Source organism: Strongylocentrotus purpuratus, unplaced genomic scaffold (genome assembly GCF_000002235.5).
Source record: "Strongylocentrotus purpuratus isolate Spur 01 unplaced genomic scaffold, Spur_5.0 spur5_scaffold_9, whole genome shotgun sequence".
Taxonomy (NCBI): domain Eukaryota; kingdom Metazoa; phylum Echinodermata; class Echinoidea; order Camarodonta; family Strongylocentrotidae; genus Strongylocentrotus; species Strongylocentrotus purpuratus.
Genome location: NW_022145615.1, coordinates 17,490,208 through 17,508,161, shown reverse-complemented (window position 1 = coordinate 17,508,161; position 17,954 = coordinate 17,490,208). Strand labels below are relative to the sequence as shown.

The 17,954-nt window shown below is 37.2% G+C and overlaps 1 protein-coding gene across 1 annotated transcript; it reads right to left on the bottom strand.

Annotated features, from left to right (window-relative positions):
* LOC575553 (betaine--homocysteine S-methyltransferase 1) lies at positions 1–12,354 on the bottom strand. Its single transcript, XM_775947.5, has 8 exons — positions 12,177–12,354; positions 5,161–5,302; positions 4,601–4,719; positions 3,717–3,920; positions 2,514–2,661; positions 1,935–2,117; positions 1,249–1,477; positions 1–344 (listed from the first exon to the last, which is right to left on the bottom strand). The coding sequence occupies exons 1-8, from the start codon at positions 12,201–12,203 to the stop codon at positions 170–172; spliced, it is 1,227 nt and encodes a 408-aa protein (XP_781040.1). The 5' UTR covers positions 12,204–12,354; the 3' UTR covers positions 1–169.
* Positions 12,355–17,954: the final 5,600 nt, after the last annotated feature.

Below are 17,954 nucleotides of genomic sequence, written 5' to 3'. Positions count from 1 at the left end.
ATAGTCACATGACTACATGTATAAGCCAGTCATAATAAACAAGGCACAACAATGCGGTCATCTGGTATCTACATGTATGGGAATGTTTGCTACATGTGGTTAGGTTGGTTCATAAAAAGGACATTCCGACGAACTGTTCTTGAATCCATGCAAGTAATACACACTGATCCTAAGCCTTCTCATGCTGGTACAACTTCTTCAGTTCTGCGTCGTCTGTTGCAGAAACGTGCTGAACAAGGTTGGCATCACCACGTGTCACACCCCAAGCATCAGGTTTGGACATAGAGGCACAGTCGGGTCGACCACTTGATGGTTTCAAGTTCTCCCAGTAATCACGGCGAGCCCTAAAATCATTAAAACAGAAAGTAAGGTGTAATTAAATCATTTCATACTGACACATCATCATCATCCTCATCATCATTGTCGTAATTGTCATTGTTTAGCATCTGTTCTTCCCATGATGTGGGGTTGTACATTTAATTTCCCTTATGGGCCCCTCTCCAAGCCTGCAGGGGCCTGTTTCACAAAACTTTTCATCAGTGACAAATGACGGTCTTTGTTATAAGCTACTGAAATCCTTGCTCCTTGCAGCAGATTTGTCAATGATTTTAGTCATTTGTCATTGAAAAAAGGCTTTGTAAAACGGGTCTCAGCATCCTCCTGGGTGAGGCCATATGCTCATGTCTTCTAAGAGCGTCTCCTTAAACCGACATAAATAAACCCCCAAAAAAAACTTTTATCCTATAATACTAATATACTTCATATTTCTAAAGGATAATTGGTGCTAAAATTTTAATGTCAGAAATCTTGAATTCTTCATTGCTAGATTAATTAGTTCAGATAGAGAATAAGATAAAGACATAGAGATGATGGAAAGATAGACAAGTTGAAATATATGCTGACAAAGAAAAAAGAGATAGAAAGTAACATAGATGAATGAGAAGACAAAGATGTAGAAAATGCAAAGAATGAGATAATGGAACAAAATTCCAAGAGATCTTATCGAGGGTTCAGTGACACAAAGACGTAACTCCATATTCTGCCAAAATGAGGATTTGATATCAAAATGTTCAGAAAAATGTGGGCTTTCCAGGAAACACAAAGACTTAAATCCACCCAACACCCCATTAAAGTCGATAGTAAGTGCTCAGTGACACATAAACCACTTTTTCTCAAAATGGCCAAAATGGAGTTACATCTTTGTGTCATCGACCCCTTGATATGGAAAAACCTGAAGAAGTGATTTACCTAGCCCTGACCCATGGCTTTGTGTGTTGGCGAAGGCCATCACCCCAGAGAGCGTGCTTCTCTGTTCCCTCAGGGAAGAATCCTCTCTCCTTGTTCAGCTCTTCACAGACCGCCCTGATGTGGTAGGCCTCGAATCCACAGCAGCCTCCAATGTAACGGATACCCATGTCGTAGGCTTCACGGGCGTAGCGGTGGCACTCCCAACGTGTCAAGATACGTGGCTCCAAACCTGCGAAAGATAAACAATCAAAAATTTAGAATGAACCAAATTTTTCAGGTTACATCAAGACTTAAGTTTTATTTATTATATTTTTGTTCTCATATCATGGACTACATTTCTCCCTATCCTACTGATGAAATGCAAACTATAGATCTTTGTAGACCTCTTGGAATTCCTTGAAGGTTGTTGTTTGATGAGAAGATGGTTGAGTCTTTGAACAGATCATGATGATGATAGTGATGAGGCCACAAAAATAAAGCAATATTTCCATGATCTTTCCTACTTACTTTAAGTAAATTCAGAGTTCCATATTTACCAAAAATCAATTTGTAAGATGTGGAAAGATAAGATAAGTTTTGGCAAGTCCACACAATACCTCCAACATATTTTTCCATGTTTAGTTCCATATTCAGCAAAATAGGCTAATGCAATATTTTAGACATAAAAGGATAAGACCGACACTCACCGAATGGGAACTCTGGAAGATCGATGAATCCTTGCTTGCCACAGTCTGGTGTAGCGAAGCCGAGGGGTTGGATCATAAGAGGCACCTTGATTCCAGCCTTCTCTAGACCTGCCTTCATGAGAGCTACAGCTTCCAGACTCATCCAGGGGTCAAAGTGACAGTTCACACCTACAACATCGGCACCTAAACAAAGAGATCATACCATGACAAGTTTAATTAGTTACAATTATTAAATGGTTACGTTATCAAATGTTATCAACTTAAAAAGTATTTCTTTCTCTGATTACCATTCCTTAGAAATCTGACCAATGTTTCTTAAAAATCTGTTTTCATTTTATCAGGAAAGGGCTTTAAACAAGAAATGTCTGCTTCTAGTATTAAGCATTGGGTTTAATGATGATTAACTTACTCTGTTCACATTGATGTATAATTCATATGTATTGTAATTTTCAGGTTCATTTGCATTTTCTTTTTGTTTTGCTTAATATGTAATTGTTTGTTTTAGCCCTTTAAGACTTCGGTGGTAAGCACCTTTTTTTATTCTATTTTTTAAAATTAAATTTAGCTGTTTATATTTACCAGCTTTGGCCATCTTGACGGCACAGTCCGCGGCAGAGACACCATGCATGTCACCTTCGGGTCCGATACATAGCGAGCAAGCTACAGGGATACCAGTCTTCTTCAGTTCTTCAACAGCCCATTCAGCCTCTTCTACATGCTCAAAGTACTGAAAGCAGATAACATTCTCATGATAAATCAATGATGACAAATTAACGAGTGGGAAAGAAGCTACATGGATCTGAACAAGATCTGGATCTCTGCATATTGTTGAGATCCATTAGGCCAAAACTATGATATACTTTGTATATTTGATAATTCATAATGAGTAACCAGAAAACATATTTCCAGAATGACGAAAGAACAATTATTATTCATTTTGTTGCAAAAGCAGTTAGAGCTTTATCTCTAAAAATTGAAATTAGTTCGCACCTATAAACATCAAAAATTTGGCAGCATCAAAATCATTAACTGTTCTTCTGTATGTCATGGTAACAATTATTGGAAGATATCCTCTATTTCACTGATAGGCTCCAAAATTGAAAACAATACAAATCCTTTTTGATTGCACAATCTTATGAGCTAAACAAAGCATGAGATAATTATGTTCTAATACCCAATATTGCACACATCCAAAGGTACTTAGGAATAGATTCAAGTGGTTCTTTCCTGCTTTTACTGTTGTTGGACTTTGAACGTTCATGCTCATTACTAGGCAATTGGTTTTTCAGATTTTGTACTCTCTATAATCAAAACAAAGGCATCGATTGAACACATTAATCCTCTTCCTCGAACAGTATGCATGGCTCAGCTATATCAGCTCTTAATTCCTTTGATGAAAGAAAACCTAGATTTCATTTGGGCTACTATGTAATTTTAAAGCCCCACTGCACTACTTATAGCTACTTGCGCCCTCTATATACCAAACAATGCCTAATCGGTGACCGTTGGTCCCCCATGGTCCCCTTTTTTGTATGTTAATTGAGAGCCGATTTGATGAGATAACCACCTGTCAGTGACCATGCAGGGAGGTCTAATCCCTCCTGGCCAAACTAGTTCAGATAAGCTTTAAATGACAAACGCATTATTAAGACTTAATAAAAATAGTAACAAAACGAGTGAAAGCTAGAATAGAAAGAAATAGTTAAGTACTAGTAATTATATAAGAATAAGTAAATGAGAAGGTAATTTCTTCGGTCACTGCTAATTCCTTTTGTTAATTACCTCAGCGATAATGAAGTCCACCTTATTCTTGACAAAGACCTCGATCTGCTTGCGGAAGATGGCTTGGACGGATTCCTTGGTGCCACCGGATAGGTATCCGGGTGTCTGGCACACACCACCAGCAAACAGACCAGGTCCGTTACCATTGCCGATGGCAGCTACTTCACTGGCAATGTCACATGCCCTCTGGTTGATCATGGCACCCTTCAAACAAAAACAAATATAAATATAAAACCATTAGCACAGTTTTTATTATTATTATTATATTATAAGTTGTACATAACCCTTCACTGCCATTACAATGTTATGTCCAAATCAAAATCATCAAATGGTTTGTGTTCCACAGTGAATTTTTTTTTTCTTCTTCATTTCTGGGGCTCCTTTTTCCATTTCGGGGGCTTCTTTTTTCAGGGGCTACTTTTTCATTAATTTTCCAAATCAAAATCAACAACTGGTATGTGTTCCACAGTCATTTCAGGGGCTCCATATCCAATTTTTTGGAAATTTTCGAGAGCTACTTTTTGAAATTTTCGAGAGCTACTTTTTCAATTTCCGGGGCTCCTTTTTCCATTTCAGGGGCTACTTTTTCGTTAATTCATAAAAGAATTCAATTTTTTAAGTTCATCTCCACTTTGTGATGTGTTTTGAGTTCCTTCCTTTTCCTCAAATGGTTTTCTATCCCTGTAAAGACACTTCACAGTCTGCGAGACCCGACGATATTTTGACACTCGAACCTATAGAATGTAGCCTTATATTTACAGTCTTTGGCTGTGTTGGCATAGGGCTTTAAGAGGTGCATCTACATCGGTATGGAAGAGGTGTATGTCTTCATAATAGACATTGCTGTGGTACAGAATGATGCAGGTTTGGAATTTTTTACTTACGGTGTGTTTGTTGAGGGATTCGTTTGCGCGGTTCTCCAATTTGTCGTCACTGGCGTAGAATGTGAAAGCCTGGATGATATCAGCTCCAGCACGGAGGAACTCCTTGGAGATCTGTCGTACTATGATAAAAAAGGAGATTCCAAAATCATTATGCAGTTGCAGTGAATTTCATGGAAAAACTAGACTGTGCGCAGTCGAAAATGATGCCTCCCCCATAGAGCATTTTACAAACCAAGACAGAAGCAATTTTTAAAATTCCAAGTTTGATTGTAATCCTTAGCAGCTAGTTCTCAGAATATCCTGATTACAAGCTTTTTTTATATGACCTTCTTTGATCTGAGCATTTGACTGACTAGCTATTAGACTAAATGAGCAATGAGATAAATGGAAATCAGACCAAATGACTATAATAGCCTAAATGGTCATTAGACGAAATGACATGTAGACAAAAATGACTATTTGACCATGTGGATAGTAGACAGACTGGGTGTAGACCATATAGGATTTATAGACCGATTGGGTAGTAGGGTAGTAGACCAAACGGCAATAAACCTACTCACCAGCATCTGGGTATTCTACGGTTGCCTCTGGAGTCCATGGTCCTGCCTTGACGTAACCACGCTTCTCCAAAGCAAACACGTAGCCTCCATCACCAATTACCATCTCGCCTGCATTCAGACGCTCCATAAACCCCTTCTTGTCCTATTCACAAACAGAAAAAAGAAACTAATTAATGCTCTATATTCCTTTCTCACACTCAAGCCACACTCAATGAACATTTCAATTTGACTTCAGTTCATTCATCATAGATTTAACAAACATATTGCACATTCAGTGAATAACTATAGAAATGTGAATGTTTATTTGTTCATACAAAATCTATAAAAATTAATGAAATGATTGATTTAAACTACCAAGTGAATGGGGACAGCTGTGAAGAACAAATGCTACCTAAAAGTCTCGAACTATATCTTCATTTTTTTAATGGGGGGGGGGGGGGGGACAAATATAGGGAATTAATGTGTTCTTAAATTTGGGGGCTGATGATTTTAACATCTGAAGAAAAACAAGAAGTTCACAAGTTTGATTTGTCCCTGTCACTGAAGATAAGAATTTAAAGTCAATAGATTTCAAGGAAAAGGAAAAGGATATGATAAAACCTCCGAACACATTACTTTTCAAAACCATGATTCCTGAATGTCTAAATATAACATATTGTCTCATCTAGCATATCTCTGGTCCTATCTAAGGGTGCGTTTAATCGACACTTTTTCACCCTAGAATCACGGTTTCTAAAGACGTTTAGTTTAAAACGCAATGCGTTCAAGCGATTTTTTCGTCGGTCGTAAAAATAAACGTGTTTAAAAACACAAACATGAAACGCCAAAAAAGATGCGTTTTGTATCATGATTCTGCAGAATCACGGTCGCTAAAATTCGATTAAACGGACGGAGTTCTCAATCATGATTGTATGACAAAGCCTGTTCCGGTTTGGGAAGAACCGCGCGCCCGCTTTGCATGCAATTTGCGTTCACTATACCATCGTGGCCTGTTCCGTTATGTTATTCCTCGTTTTCCTTCTATCATTTTCTCTTTCTGTCTTTCCTTACGTTATTCTTTGTTTCTTCCTTCTATTCTTGTGTTGTTGTTTTTTCTTCTATCACCTTTTCTTATGTTATTCTTTGTTTTTATAATTCTATCACTTTCTCTTTTGTTATTCTTTGTTTCTTCCTTCTATTCTTATGTTATTCTTTGTTTTTTCCTTCTATCACCTTTTCTTATGTAAATTCTTTGTTTTAAGCATTCTATCAATTTCTCTTTCTGTCTTTCCTTATGTTATTCTTTGTTTCTTCCTTCTATCATCTTCTCTTATGTTATTATTTGTTTTTATAATTCTATCACTTTCTCTTTTGTTATTCTTTGTTTCTTCCTTCTATTCTTATGTTATTCTTTGTTTTTTCCTTCTATCACCTTTTCTTATGTAATTCTTTGTTTTAAGCATTCTATCAAACTCTCTTTCTGTCTTTCCTTATGTTATTCTTTGTTTCTTCCTTCTATCATCTTCTCTTATGTTATTCTTTGTTTTTATAATTCACTTTCTCTTATGTTATTCTTTGTTTTAATCATTCTGTCACTTTCTCTTTCTGTTCTTCCTTATTTTATTCTTTGTTCCTTCCTTTTTGCACATTCTCTTTCTGTCTTTCCTTATGTTATTCTTTGTTTCTTCCTTCTATTCTCATGTTATTCTTTGTATTTTTCTCCTTCTTTTAAGGTAATATTTTTTTTATATTTATGTTTCTATTAAGGTAATAATTACCTTCTCTTATGTTATTCTTTGTTTTTATATATCATTTTCTCTATTGTTATTCTTTGTTTCTTCCTTCTATTCTTATGTTAATCTTTGCTTTTCCTTCTATCAACTTCTGTTATGTTTTTCTTTGTTTTAATCTTCTTTCACTTTCTCTTTCTGTCCTTCCTTATGTTATTCTTATTTCCTTCCTTTTTTCACATTCTTTTTCTGTCTTTCCTTACGTTATTCTTTGTTTCTTCCTTCTATTCTTATGTTATTCTTTTTTTTTTCCTTCTATCACCTTCTCTTTTGTTATTCTTTGTTCCTTCTTTTTTCCACATTCTTTTTCTGTCTTTCCTCATATTATTCCTTGTTTCTTCCTTCTATTCTTATGTTATTCTTTGTTTTTTTCCTTCTATTACCTTCTCTTTTGTTATTCTTTGTTTCTTCCTTCTGTTCTTATGTTCTGCTTTGTTTTTCCTTCTATCACCTTTTATGTAATTCTTTGTTTTAAGCATTCTATCACTTTCTCTTTCTGTCTTTCCTTATGTTATTCTCTGATTCTTCTTTCTTTTACCTTCTCTTATGTTATTCTTTGTTTTAATCATTCTATCGACTTTCTCTTTCTGTCTTTACTTATGTTATTCTTTGTTTCTTCCTTCTATCACCTTCTCATTTTTTGTTTTATTATTGCGATCTATGCTCAAAACAGCAGTCGACAGTCGCGCCGAAGTTCCTGGATCAAACTGCGCAGTGAGATGCGCAGTGGCTGGGCTCAAAATGAGCTAGAATCAGCGTTGATGAAAAATCGCTTGAACGCTAACCGCAGTGACCTTGTTTTTTGTAACAGCGTTTTGGTTTGTGATTGATGTTTGTGATTCTAGCTTCGAAAATTCGATTGAACGCACCCTAAATGTACTTTACCCCAAAATGAACCTGCACATTTAACCCTTTATCCAGGCCTCACACTCTCTGGACATGTTTTTATTTCCTGGCTGTTGAAAGATCAGATGAACGGATAAATACGAGATCACTGTAGACAATGTTCATGTATAAGTGGCCATCTTGAAAGTGCTTTATTCCAATATCCTTCCGCCAATCGCGGCCTCATTACGCACATCAATGAACTATTGGTGTTGTTCATATAGTACCACAACATCCCCCTTCTTTCAATGACAAGTTGATAGTGCTCTCATTAACCAGTTGTATCTTCCCTGCTCAATATGCACTGTGCATGACGGAAATTATCCACTAAAACAGTAACACAATTTAGAAATTTCAACAGGAGGAAACATTCCAAACATATTCTTCTTTTTTTTCTTTTTTTTTCGAGAAGCACAGTACTAAAAACTGTTCAACTAAAACTTACAAGTACCTTTCAACAAGAAAAGCAAATTTTAGAATGGTAAAATAGTGTCCTCCACTATAACAGGCATATTTTGTTGCTGAATCGACATATTTGTATAATGTAATTCAACTTTTTATACTTTACATAACTTTTGCTGGAATAAACTAAAGTGATTCCATATTGCTTTCTGGCAAACAGTTATAAACAACATTTTCCTTCGAAAAAACGTTTTTCATCCCATTTTAATTAGGACTTAGCAATACGACAAATCTGCGTAACAAAACTATAATTCCTGGTATTTGTGTGGAGAGTTGAAATATCATGCACGAGCACGGCATACAATTGCTAAATTCGGTTCTGTATACAAAAGAGATTTTCTGTTGAAAGATAACCAATATTAAGCGTGGCAGTTATATAAAACACTTTGGTTATACATGTATACTGATTAAGAAATTGAATCACCTTATGTCAAATATGAGGTTTTACTATCATCAATGTAAATCTACCGGATATGCTAAATCATTAAACAAATAAAGTATAGTTGTTGTTTATCAATCTATTAATCGATGAAGTTTTTATTCTTGATAACGAGATGGGGGATTAACCTTGCGACCATATCGTGTGACATAGGCAAAAGAATCAGAACGAGGGATTGAACCATCGAAATCCTGTGTTCCTGCGGGTGTTGTGCAGTTGTCACCATCCTCTCTTGGAAGATGCTCTGTCCCTGGTGTGGGTGCTGTTGCCGTCTCTATTTGTATCGGCATCTCTCTAAGATTGTAAGCACATGCGGGACTCCAACGTAGTCTAATTATCTAAGTTTCGATTCACTTTATAGTGCTTACAAGGTGTGTACCAATCACACAGACCACAGCAATAAAACCTCTGTTCCTGTTGCTATGGCATCACGGAAGGCAAACGAACCATACTGGCCTCTGAGACTCTGGGACAGTCTACCGTATACTGCATGGGCAAACAAGGTGGGGGAGAATAGCTATATAGGGTCCAAGATATGCAACAGATGAAGCGACAACACTTGCTTGCGCAACGCTTCATGTGTCCTGTGTAAACAGGTCTGTGTTTGCAGACTACTCTAATATATTTAATACCCAGGGGTGACCTTTCCTTTGAACCTGACAGGGCAAAGTGCCAGGATGCTGAAACTGGTTTAACCCAGTTTCTGTTTGAACTGTTGATGTGGAAATCTAGCAAGACCACATATTTCAGAACATAGTGAAGTAAATTCACCCTACTTTAGCTTAGTGAATTAATGATTCCAAACCATTGCAAAACCAATGCAAAACCGATAACCATGGAAAGGAGATGTCAAGTGTTTATGCAAATACAATTCCCTCCATTCCAGTTCTAAGAATATTGGTCAAGCCCTATTGGCAAGAAACACACACCCTTTAAAATACACACTACATGTACCTTCACACACTGGAAATAAATGCAAACAAATTGTATGCCAGCTTGGCAGCTTGCGATAATTTGCATTGCAAACAGTAGGTTGGGCAAAGAGCATCGATTGAAGTCCCCCCCCCCTCCCCCCTCCCCCCTCCCCACTCCCCCTCCCCCCCCCCCCCCCAAGGGTTAAAAACCTCATAAAAATTCATGTTTCTTAATCATGCACATGAGCATAAGACTTGCTTGTAAAAGGGGTGATTTTGATCAAAACTCATGACCGTGTTTTTGTCACAGGTATTTTATTATTTTATTTTGTATCGAATTACTGTTGCTTACATTGTACGTATTGTTGTGATGTGCAGGAAGATATTAAAGATTGTATATACAGTGTGAGTCAAACAAAAGTTTACACCTAGAAAATTGCTAATTATTAAAAAAATCATCTATCAACAGTAAATTATTATACATCTTATGAAAGAGTGTTTTATCCCCAATCATTTGGTACCATTTCGAGTGGTATGTGTTCACACTTGGATGAACAGGAGGCATTGTTTGCAAGAGTGCAAAAATCGACTTGCGCCAAAGTTGCTTATGTGATGTTTGAATACAACAATTTGGGATTTGGGTATTAATTCGGTCTTTGCAGATCCAAATAACATCCCTAACAAAATTAATCATATCACACATATCAAATAGCATCGAACATTTGTGCGCGTGTGTGTGGGTGTGTGTTACTTTGCTTCTGCAAAAAGCATATGCAATGCATTTCATTTGATACATTCAATTCATTCTCTCACTCCGCTAATCCCAACATAATACACTCTGTAGGCATCACTTTGGCGCAAGTCGATTTTTGCACTCTCCTGTTCATCCAAGCGTGAACACATATCACAAAAAAATGATACCAAATGATTTGGGATAAAACACTCTTTCATAAGATGTATAATAATATACTGTTTATAGATGATTTTAAAAATAATTAGCAATTTTCTAGGTGTAAACTTTTTTTTGACTCACACGGAATATGTCACCTCCTTGTGACAAAAGAAAGAGACAGACAGGCAGACAGAGAGAGAGAGAGAGAGAGAGAAAGGGTCCCAAGATAAAGTTTGTAACTAGCTTATCAGAAATCAATCTATATTGTGCGTAAATATGATTGAAAAGTTGCAACATTTGATAAAATGCTCACATTCTGGGCTATATATTCCAGTGAAAATTCCACACCCACCTGTTCACAAACACAGTGGTATGTCCTCACCCATCGAGTACCTTATTGCATTAGCATAGCATGTTTTCATATAATAGCCCATTTGAAACTCTTCTTTTCATGGTGTTGCTTGGGGATTTCTGGTATAGTAAAGTTCTGCTTAAAATGTCATTGAATTTTGTGAGTGGGCCCTGGGCATTGTATAAAAAAATAGAAATAACAAAGCTATTGTGAACATGATGTTGTCAGTTGATGGAAGGGACATATACCAATGTCTTTTGTTCATCGATCTAGCTGACTGATTAACAACATGTCACAAAAGTCATATGCTTTTGGAGGAGTTTTTTAGGGGTGGAGCTTAGCATGTAGAACAATACTTCTATAGACTCTAGTACTAGAAAAAAACGGGGAAAAATATACGACGTAAATGTACGCAAAAAGTCAGACATGTGATGTATTACAGATCAACAAAAGTCAACATGAATTGGTAATTAGTCACCCTTTAACAGGCTATGATGACACCCAGTAGGCCAGTACTATTAGTCTATTACTTGTCGAGGGCCATTCAACAGGTCTATTCCTGATCATAAGCTTAAATCAAATTGATCTTCACACATAGATCTAGACATACATTTGTTTCCACTGGTTATTGAGTTTAAGCTTTTACAAAATGACTGCATGATGATGCTTCAACAATGTCAGCAGAAGGGTAATTCCAAAAATGTACTACCCTTCAACTGAAAGAATGTAACCTTTTGCTGGTGCAACATTTCAGTTAACTAGAACTTTAACTTGTGTCCCTGAGTGACTTAATAATATTAAGAAGAGTGCAGCTGCATCAAAGTCTTCTCATTCAACAACTTAAAAACCTGAATCATTTCTTTCCGTTCACACCTACATTCATAGGGATGGAATTCCTAGATGCTCGAGTCTTTCAGAATATGGCAATTAATGCATGATCTCAGACTCAAGTCAAGAGTCGGAGTATCAGAGACCAACTGGTACTATCTTCTCTGAAGAGCCTCAACTCTCAACTCGATCCAACTCCACGAAGCTCCGACGCGCGTTTCACGAAACCGTCATAAGTACAAGTTCACCGACATCCCATTGAAACGCGTGTTAAAGTTAATACACGCATTTCATACACGTGCGCTATATAAGAATCCAATATTATTATTATTATTTATTTCAATGGGATGGCAGTGAACTTGTACTGATGACGGTTTCGTGAGACGCTGCCCTGGAGTTAAACTCGATCTACCTTACTCGATCGCATCTCTCTTTGTACAGTTTATTGAATGTAAAATAATGAAACAAAACTCACTGTTCTTGGTTTCTTGGCTCCCGACATCTTGAATCTGTGTCTCTAAAAGTTAAAGATGAAAATAATTGGAATCTCCGAAATTCGATGCCGCGAGATGAGCCTGGCTGTGATGGAGGTGCTCTTGCAAGTGCAATTATTTGAGAAAGAGGCAGTAACACAAAATCACTGCACTTATATAACGTACATGCATCCATACTATCTCCCGGCCTAGCTTATATGCACAAGGCACAGCGATATCAGGCAATCTTCGCAAATTAAAATCTGCGGTTCGTGTGCAAAATCGAGAAGATACTATAGTAACAGTTGGATGACTGCTGAGGCCCTGAAATCTAGAACGGGGACGACCAAGCCACAAAACGGCTTTTTATCAAATTTCAACAATGATTTATCATCAAGTTTTAAAACAATTCATGTTATAGATCTATTCATGTTGTTATTGTTCAGAAACAATAATCGGAAGAAACAAAACCCACCGAAGAGTCATTCGTGTCAGGGGCGGATATCTAGAAGGGGGGGGGGGGGGGGGGGGGGGTAGGAGGTTTAAATTCCCCCTTGGGCTGGCTAGTGGTGAAGTGTGACGTCATCAAAAATCTATTTTTTGAATTTCTCAATTTTTTCTTCATTTTCCGAAAGAGCATAAAAAATAATGTCCAAATATTGAAAGCCAATAGAATATGTTAAGTATTGTCTGAGATATGACCATCTGAATAAATATACTCTCCACTAGGAGCCAGGGCATATAACACTGAGTTCCCATAGGACATATATTTATTCAGATGGTCGAGCCAATACTTAACTTATTCAAATGGTTTTCGACATTTGGACATTATTTTTGATGCTCTTTCGGAAAATGAATAAAAAATTGAGAAATTCTAAAAATAGATTTTTATGACGTCACAGCTTCTGTACTCTATACCCCCCCCCCCAAATTGAAAACAAATTTTAGCGCTCCCTACCCCCCCCCCCCCCCCCCCCCCTAAGCGAAATATTGGTCGGCGGCGATTTTTCAAATGTCACCCCCCCCCCCCCCCCCAAATTTCAACAAGAATTTATCATCAAGTTTTAAAACAATTCAATATAGATCTATCCATATTCATGTTGTTATTGTTCAGAAACAATAATCGGAAGAAACAAAACTCACCGAAGAGTCATTCGTGTCATCAGGGGCGGATATCTAGGGGGGGCGGGTAGGAGGTTTAAATCCCCCCTTGGGCTGGCCAAGGTGCTTTAAACCCCCCCCCCCCCCCAAAAAAAAAAAACAACAACAAACAAACAAACAAACAAACAAAACAAAAAACAAAACAAAACAAATCAAAACAAAACAAAAACAAAAACAAAAACAAAAACAAATTGAAAACAAATTTTAGCGCTCCCTACCCCCCCCCCCCCCCCCCCTCTAAGCGAAATATTGGTCGGCGGAGATTTTTCAAATGTCACCCCCCCCCCCCCCCAACCCACGCCATAGAAAAGAAGCTAGATCCGCCCGTTAAAATTCGTCATCCTTCGTCATTAGACGACGAAATTCTCATAACCATCTTTGGTACAAGCTCGCTGATTGGCAGTTTATTCACTTGAGAACGCCCCTCAGCGATCACCCTGCTCGATTTTGCACACGAACCGCAGCTTGCGAAATACCCCTAATGTTTAAATACTATTATCCTTATCAGGTGAAAGAAATATTTTGTATCGAGGCACTTCACAAAAACGTATGCATTAATTTTGGTTACATTACGAAAATTGCATAATGGCATTGCAAATGCAACACCTCCGTAGAGATATGTACGCATTCACCGAAAAGCGAAACCACGTATTGTATCGAGGGCGGTCTGGTGTGCGACAGTCGTAAACCTGAGTGCTCTGCGTCCGCGAAGGTCTGTATGTTGCTGAGCGAAAACTCGCTATCGTCAGCGGCACCGCCCACATAAGTTACACATTAAATCCTAAGTCCTTGATTAAATTATGCAAATCTAAACAATCAAGAAGTTCATTCACTCAGCGTGGGGTGCAAATCACGATTCTGATTGGACAGTTTCCTACCATCCCTCGCCTCGCCCCTTAGATCTAGCGAAACTATCTGAGGTGCCATAAGTGCCCAGGGACCGCTATAGTAGTCTAGATTTACAGACCCCAATACACCTTCACAAAAAGCGATTCATTGCGTTTTTACTGTTTTCCCCCTTCAAATACAATGCCTACAAACAGTCATTGATTGGAAAAAAGAAAAAAAGATAGAAAGAGAGAACTTAAGGTAGAGAGACACAAAGATAAAAAGATATAGAAATATAGAAATAGAAACAGAAAGACAGAAAGACAGAAAGATCGAAAGTAACTTAGAAAGAAAGAAATACATTTAAAACAAGAGAAATATTACCTGAATGAGCCTGGTCTTAAAAATTAAAACTCATTGATTGGAAAAAAGAAAGAAAGAAAAAAGAAAAAAGAGAGAAAGATAGAAAAATAACAATATAGAAAGGTAAAGAGATATAAAGATAAAAAGATAGAAGTATAGAAATACTGAAAAATAAATTTTATTTATTTATTTCTAAGTTACTCCCTATTTAGGAGTAACTTAGAAATAAATAAATAACTTTTTAAAAAGAGAAATATTACTTGAATGAGCGGGTGGGGGGAGTGGTCTTGAAAATTTAAACTGATTAAATCATGATTAAAACAACTATACAAATTTAAAAAAATAACTCAAAAAATGATATAAAAATCAAAAAGTATATATGAAAAGATTATTACGACATTATGCTCAAGTGACAAAAGCCTGCATATGGTTATTTAGATTCAGATTAATTTTATTCAGGTCCATTTGGAAATTCAGTTGTTGGCATTACATAAGCACATGAACAATATACAACAGAAAATAATATACACAAATAGATAATACACAGTAGCAAGTAAACAATGAAATGTGGAAACACAGATATAAATCGTTTTTACATATAGTATGGATGTTGCTTTCCTTGGGGGACCTACTGACGAGTTGTTTCATCAACCTGTTTTTAATGAATGAACTACAATACTTGGAATCCATGGTAAGCATACATTACTGGCTGCTTTGTCGAGCGAGCCTCGTGCAAGCTTTGTTAAGAACAACCTTTGTTTAAAGGGTATAATAATATAATGCATGAACTTAACTAAACCGGTCTATTTGTATTCCCGGACCCGAGCACTCAGTGCTAGTATCATCATCATTATCATTGATCTGGATGATGACACGGGTTCAGTGACCTTATTATTTTTGTTTACAACAAAATGTCTTTCCAAGTGCATGGGTACTGCGAGACTTTTATATAGGGCTGCTGCGACAGAAAGTGAGTTAGACATAACAACAAAATATTGTAATAACGTCGATTTCGTAAGAAATTTAGAAACTATATTTAATATAGAGTATGCAATTTCTTGAGTAAATAGCACTATAAAGGTCTTTCTTCTTCGGCGCTCACTCGCAACTTTAAGGAGTATGATGATTTCAGGCAGCAAATTACCTCCATATTTGAAAATATTAGTGCCCGAATACTCTTATATTTGACAGCGAGATGCCGAAGTGATATCTTGTAAATCGAAATAACATTACTTCACTCCGTCGCGTCACCCTTTCGCAACATTAAAACTTTGTTGATTCTAGGCAACGAGCTGCCCGAATATCGTGATTATCGCATATAACATTTTGTCTTCAGCATGACAGCAGCGAGGTGCCCCAATCCCGCCCCCCCCCCCCCCTCCCCACTCCGAGAACGGACGGATGCGTGTTACCAAAATGTCTGGTACTAAGGGGTATTTTTCGTGCGACAAAGTCCGGCCCGAGAATTGTAAAAAAAAAAGGGGTGTATTAACTTTTCACCCGGAGATTTCTTTAAAAAGGGGGTGTTTTTTCTTTTTTTCTCTCATCTCTTTGGACTCCTGAGAAATTATTCCGAATTTAGGGGTGGGGGGTACATTGAGCATTTTTCATTATTTAGGGGGGTCTCCAAGGCAGGAAAGGCCCGCGAAAAGCCCGCGAAAGTGGGGTTCGGAAATGTTGGCAGTCCTCAGATAGGGGGTGCTTTCAAAAAGAGGGAACAAGCATTATGCGTACCCTAAATAACACTGAGTGGGGGGGGGGGCCGGGGCCCCAATACGTTGATCACAACATAAAATCATACCATATCAAACATTTCTTTTTTACCAACAGATGTACCTCGCACCGTATGGCACTTGATGCAGAGCGACGCAAAACGAACCTTCTGAGATTACGTTTAGATTCGGGTGGTCCAAAGCGATTTTTTGTATTTCTTAAAAGGGTTTCGTGACAGAAAAAAGGTTGAAAAACACTGTTCTAAAAATCCTTTGCGAGATGTCGTTCTCATCTTCTTTCCATCGTAGGCGACCTTCCACCGTTATGTTGCCCAAAAAGTTGGAAAAAATTACGTCTTTTCATGAAATCATGTCTTGAGAGCTACTATTAAATAATTCTTAGAACCTTAAAGAGTAACGCTTTATATAAATTAAAGTTCTGAGAAGATACAATTATTTGTTCAAGCATAATAATATTTCCACCTCTCTTACACAATTTTCACGCATATCCACAAAAATAATTAGGACCTATAAAGTAACGCATATATTCGTCCTTTCCTTTCCATGTCCCAAAATGACCCCGAATATCCACAGATCTTCAAAACACGAAGAGGTCCAATTTTGTTCATTTTGAAATAATCACTCCTACAGCGATAACTTCTTGGATAGAGGTGCTACAAAAAATCATATGTTTCCCCTTTTCAAAGAATATTTACACCTGTGTATCATGGAGTGCACTGCTTGTGCATAAATGAATAATGATTACATAACTTTCATGAGCACGTATCCAGTATTTGATCTGCAATGACCTTTATCTGCTCACTGGCGTATTGGTCAAAATATGGTGTGCGCGATATAAATGGATATAATATTATACAATTAGTACAAAACTTTACCTTATCGATCAAAAGGTAAACAGTGATGATAATGATGATTTGATAGTAATAATAATGATGATGATGAATTGATGATGATAATAATAGTAATAACAACAGAGCAACGTCGATCTGGCGATGCTCAGTGGCAGTGCCGGGCTCACGATCAATTGGGCTATAATTTCCATTTTCGGTTTAACTTAAAGATAAACTTGAGTTCTGGTAAACAAAAAGAAAACGAATTCTCACAGAATCTAACGAAACTTATACTGAATGTTCAAGATCAGTACAAATAAATGTCATGTGCCAAACAATTTTGGAAGAAAATCATACTGGCTGAGTAATGAGCATAGAAAGATAAGGAAATCAGGGTAGTACTAGCCCCGACACCATGTGTTGTCCCATATACATCTTTCTGTGTAAGTGATTGTAAATTTACCAAGAATCTGCCAAATTTATGATGATTTTGATGACTCCAGAACCTTGCATTACACACCATTACTTACATGCTATATGATCAACTTTTCTGATCCATTCCACACCCTTTCTTTCACAATGCAATCGCATTACCAGAACTCAAGTTTATCTTTAATAACATTTGGAGTGGACTTTAAAATTATTATTAAAACAAATGTGCATGTATATCTACTTATGACTTTCAAGAGATTTTTCATTTCAGTTGGGTGAAATAAATTTGCAGACAGAAAGAAAGAAAGAAAAACAAAATAAACCATGGTACCACGACCGTCTAATAGTGCAAACTTCGGTCTCATAAAGTGAGACTATCTTCAAAACAAATGGGCGGGGCCTCAATGTCCAAGGATGGACCCTAGTCTGCAAG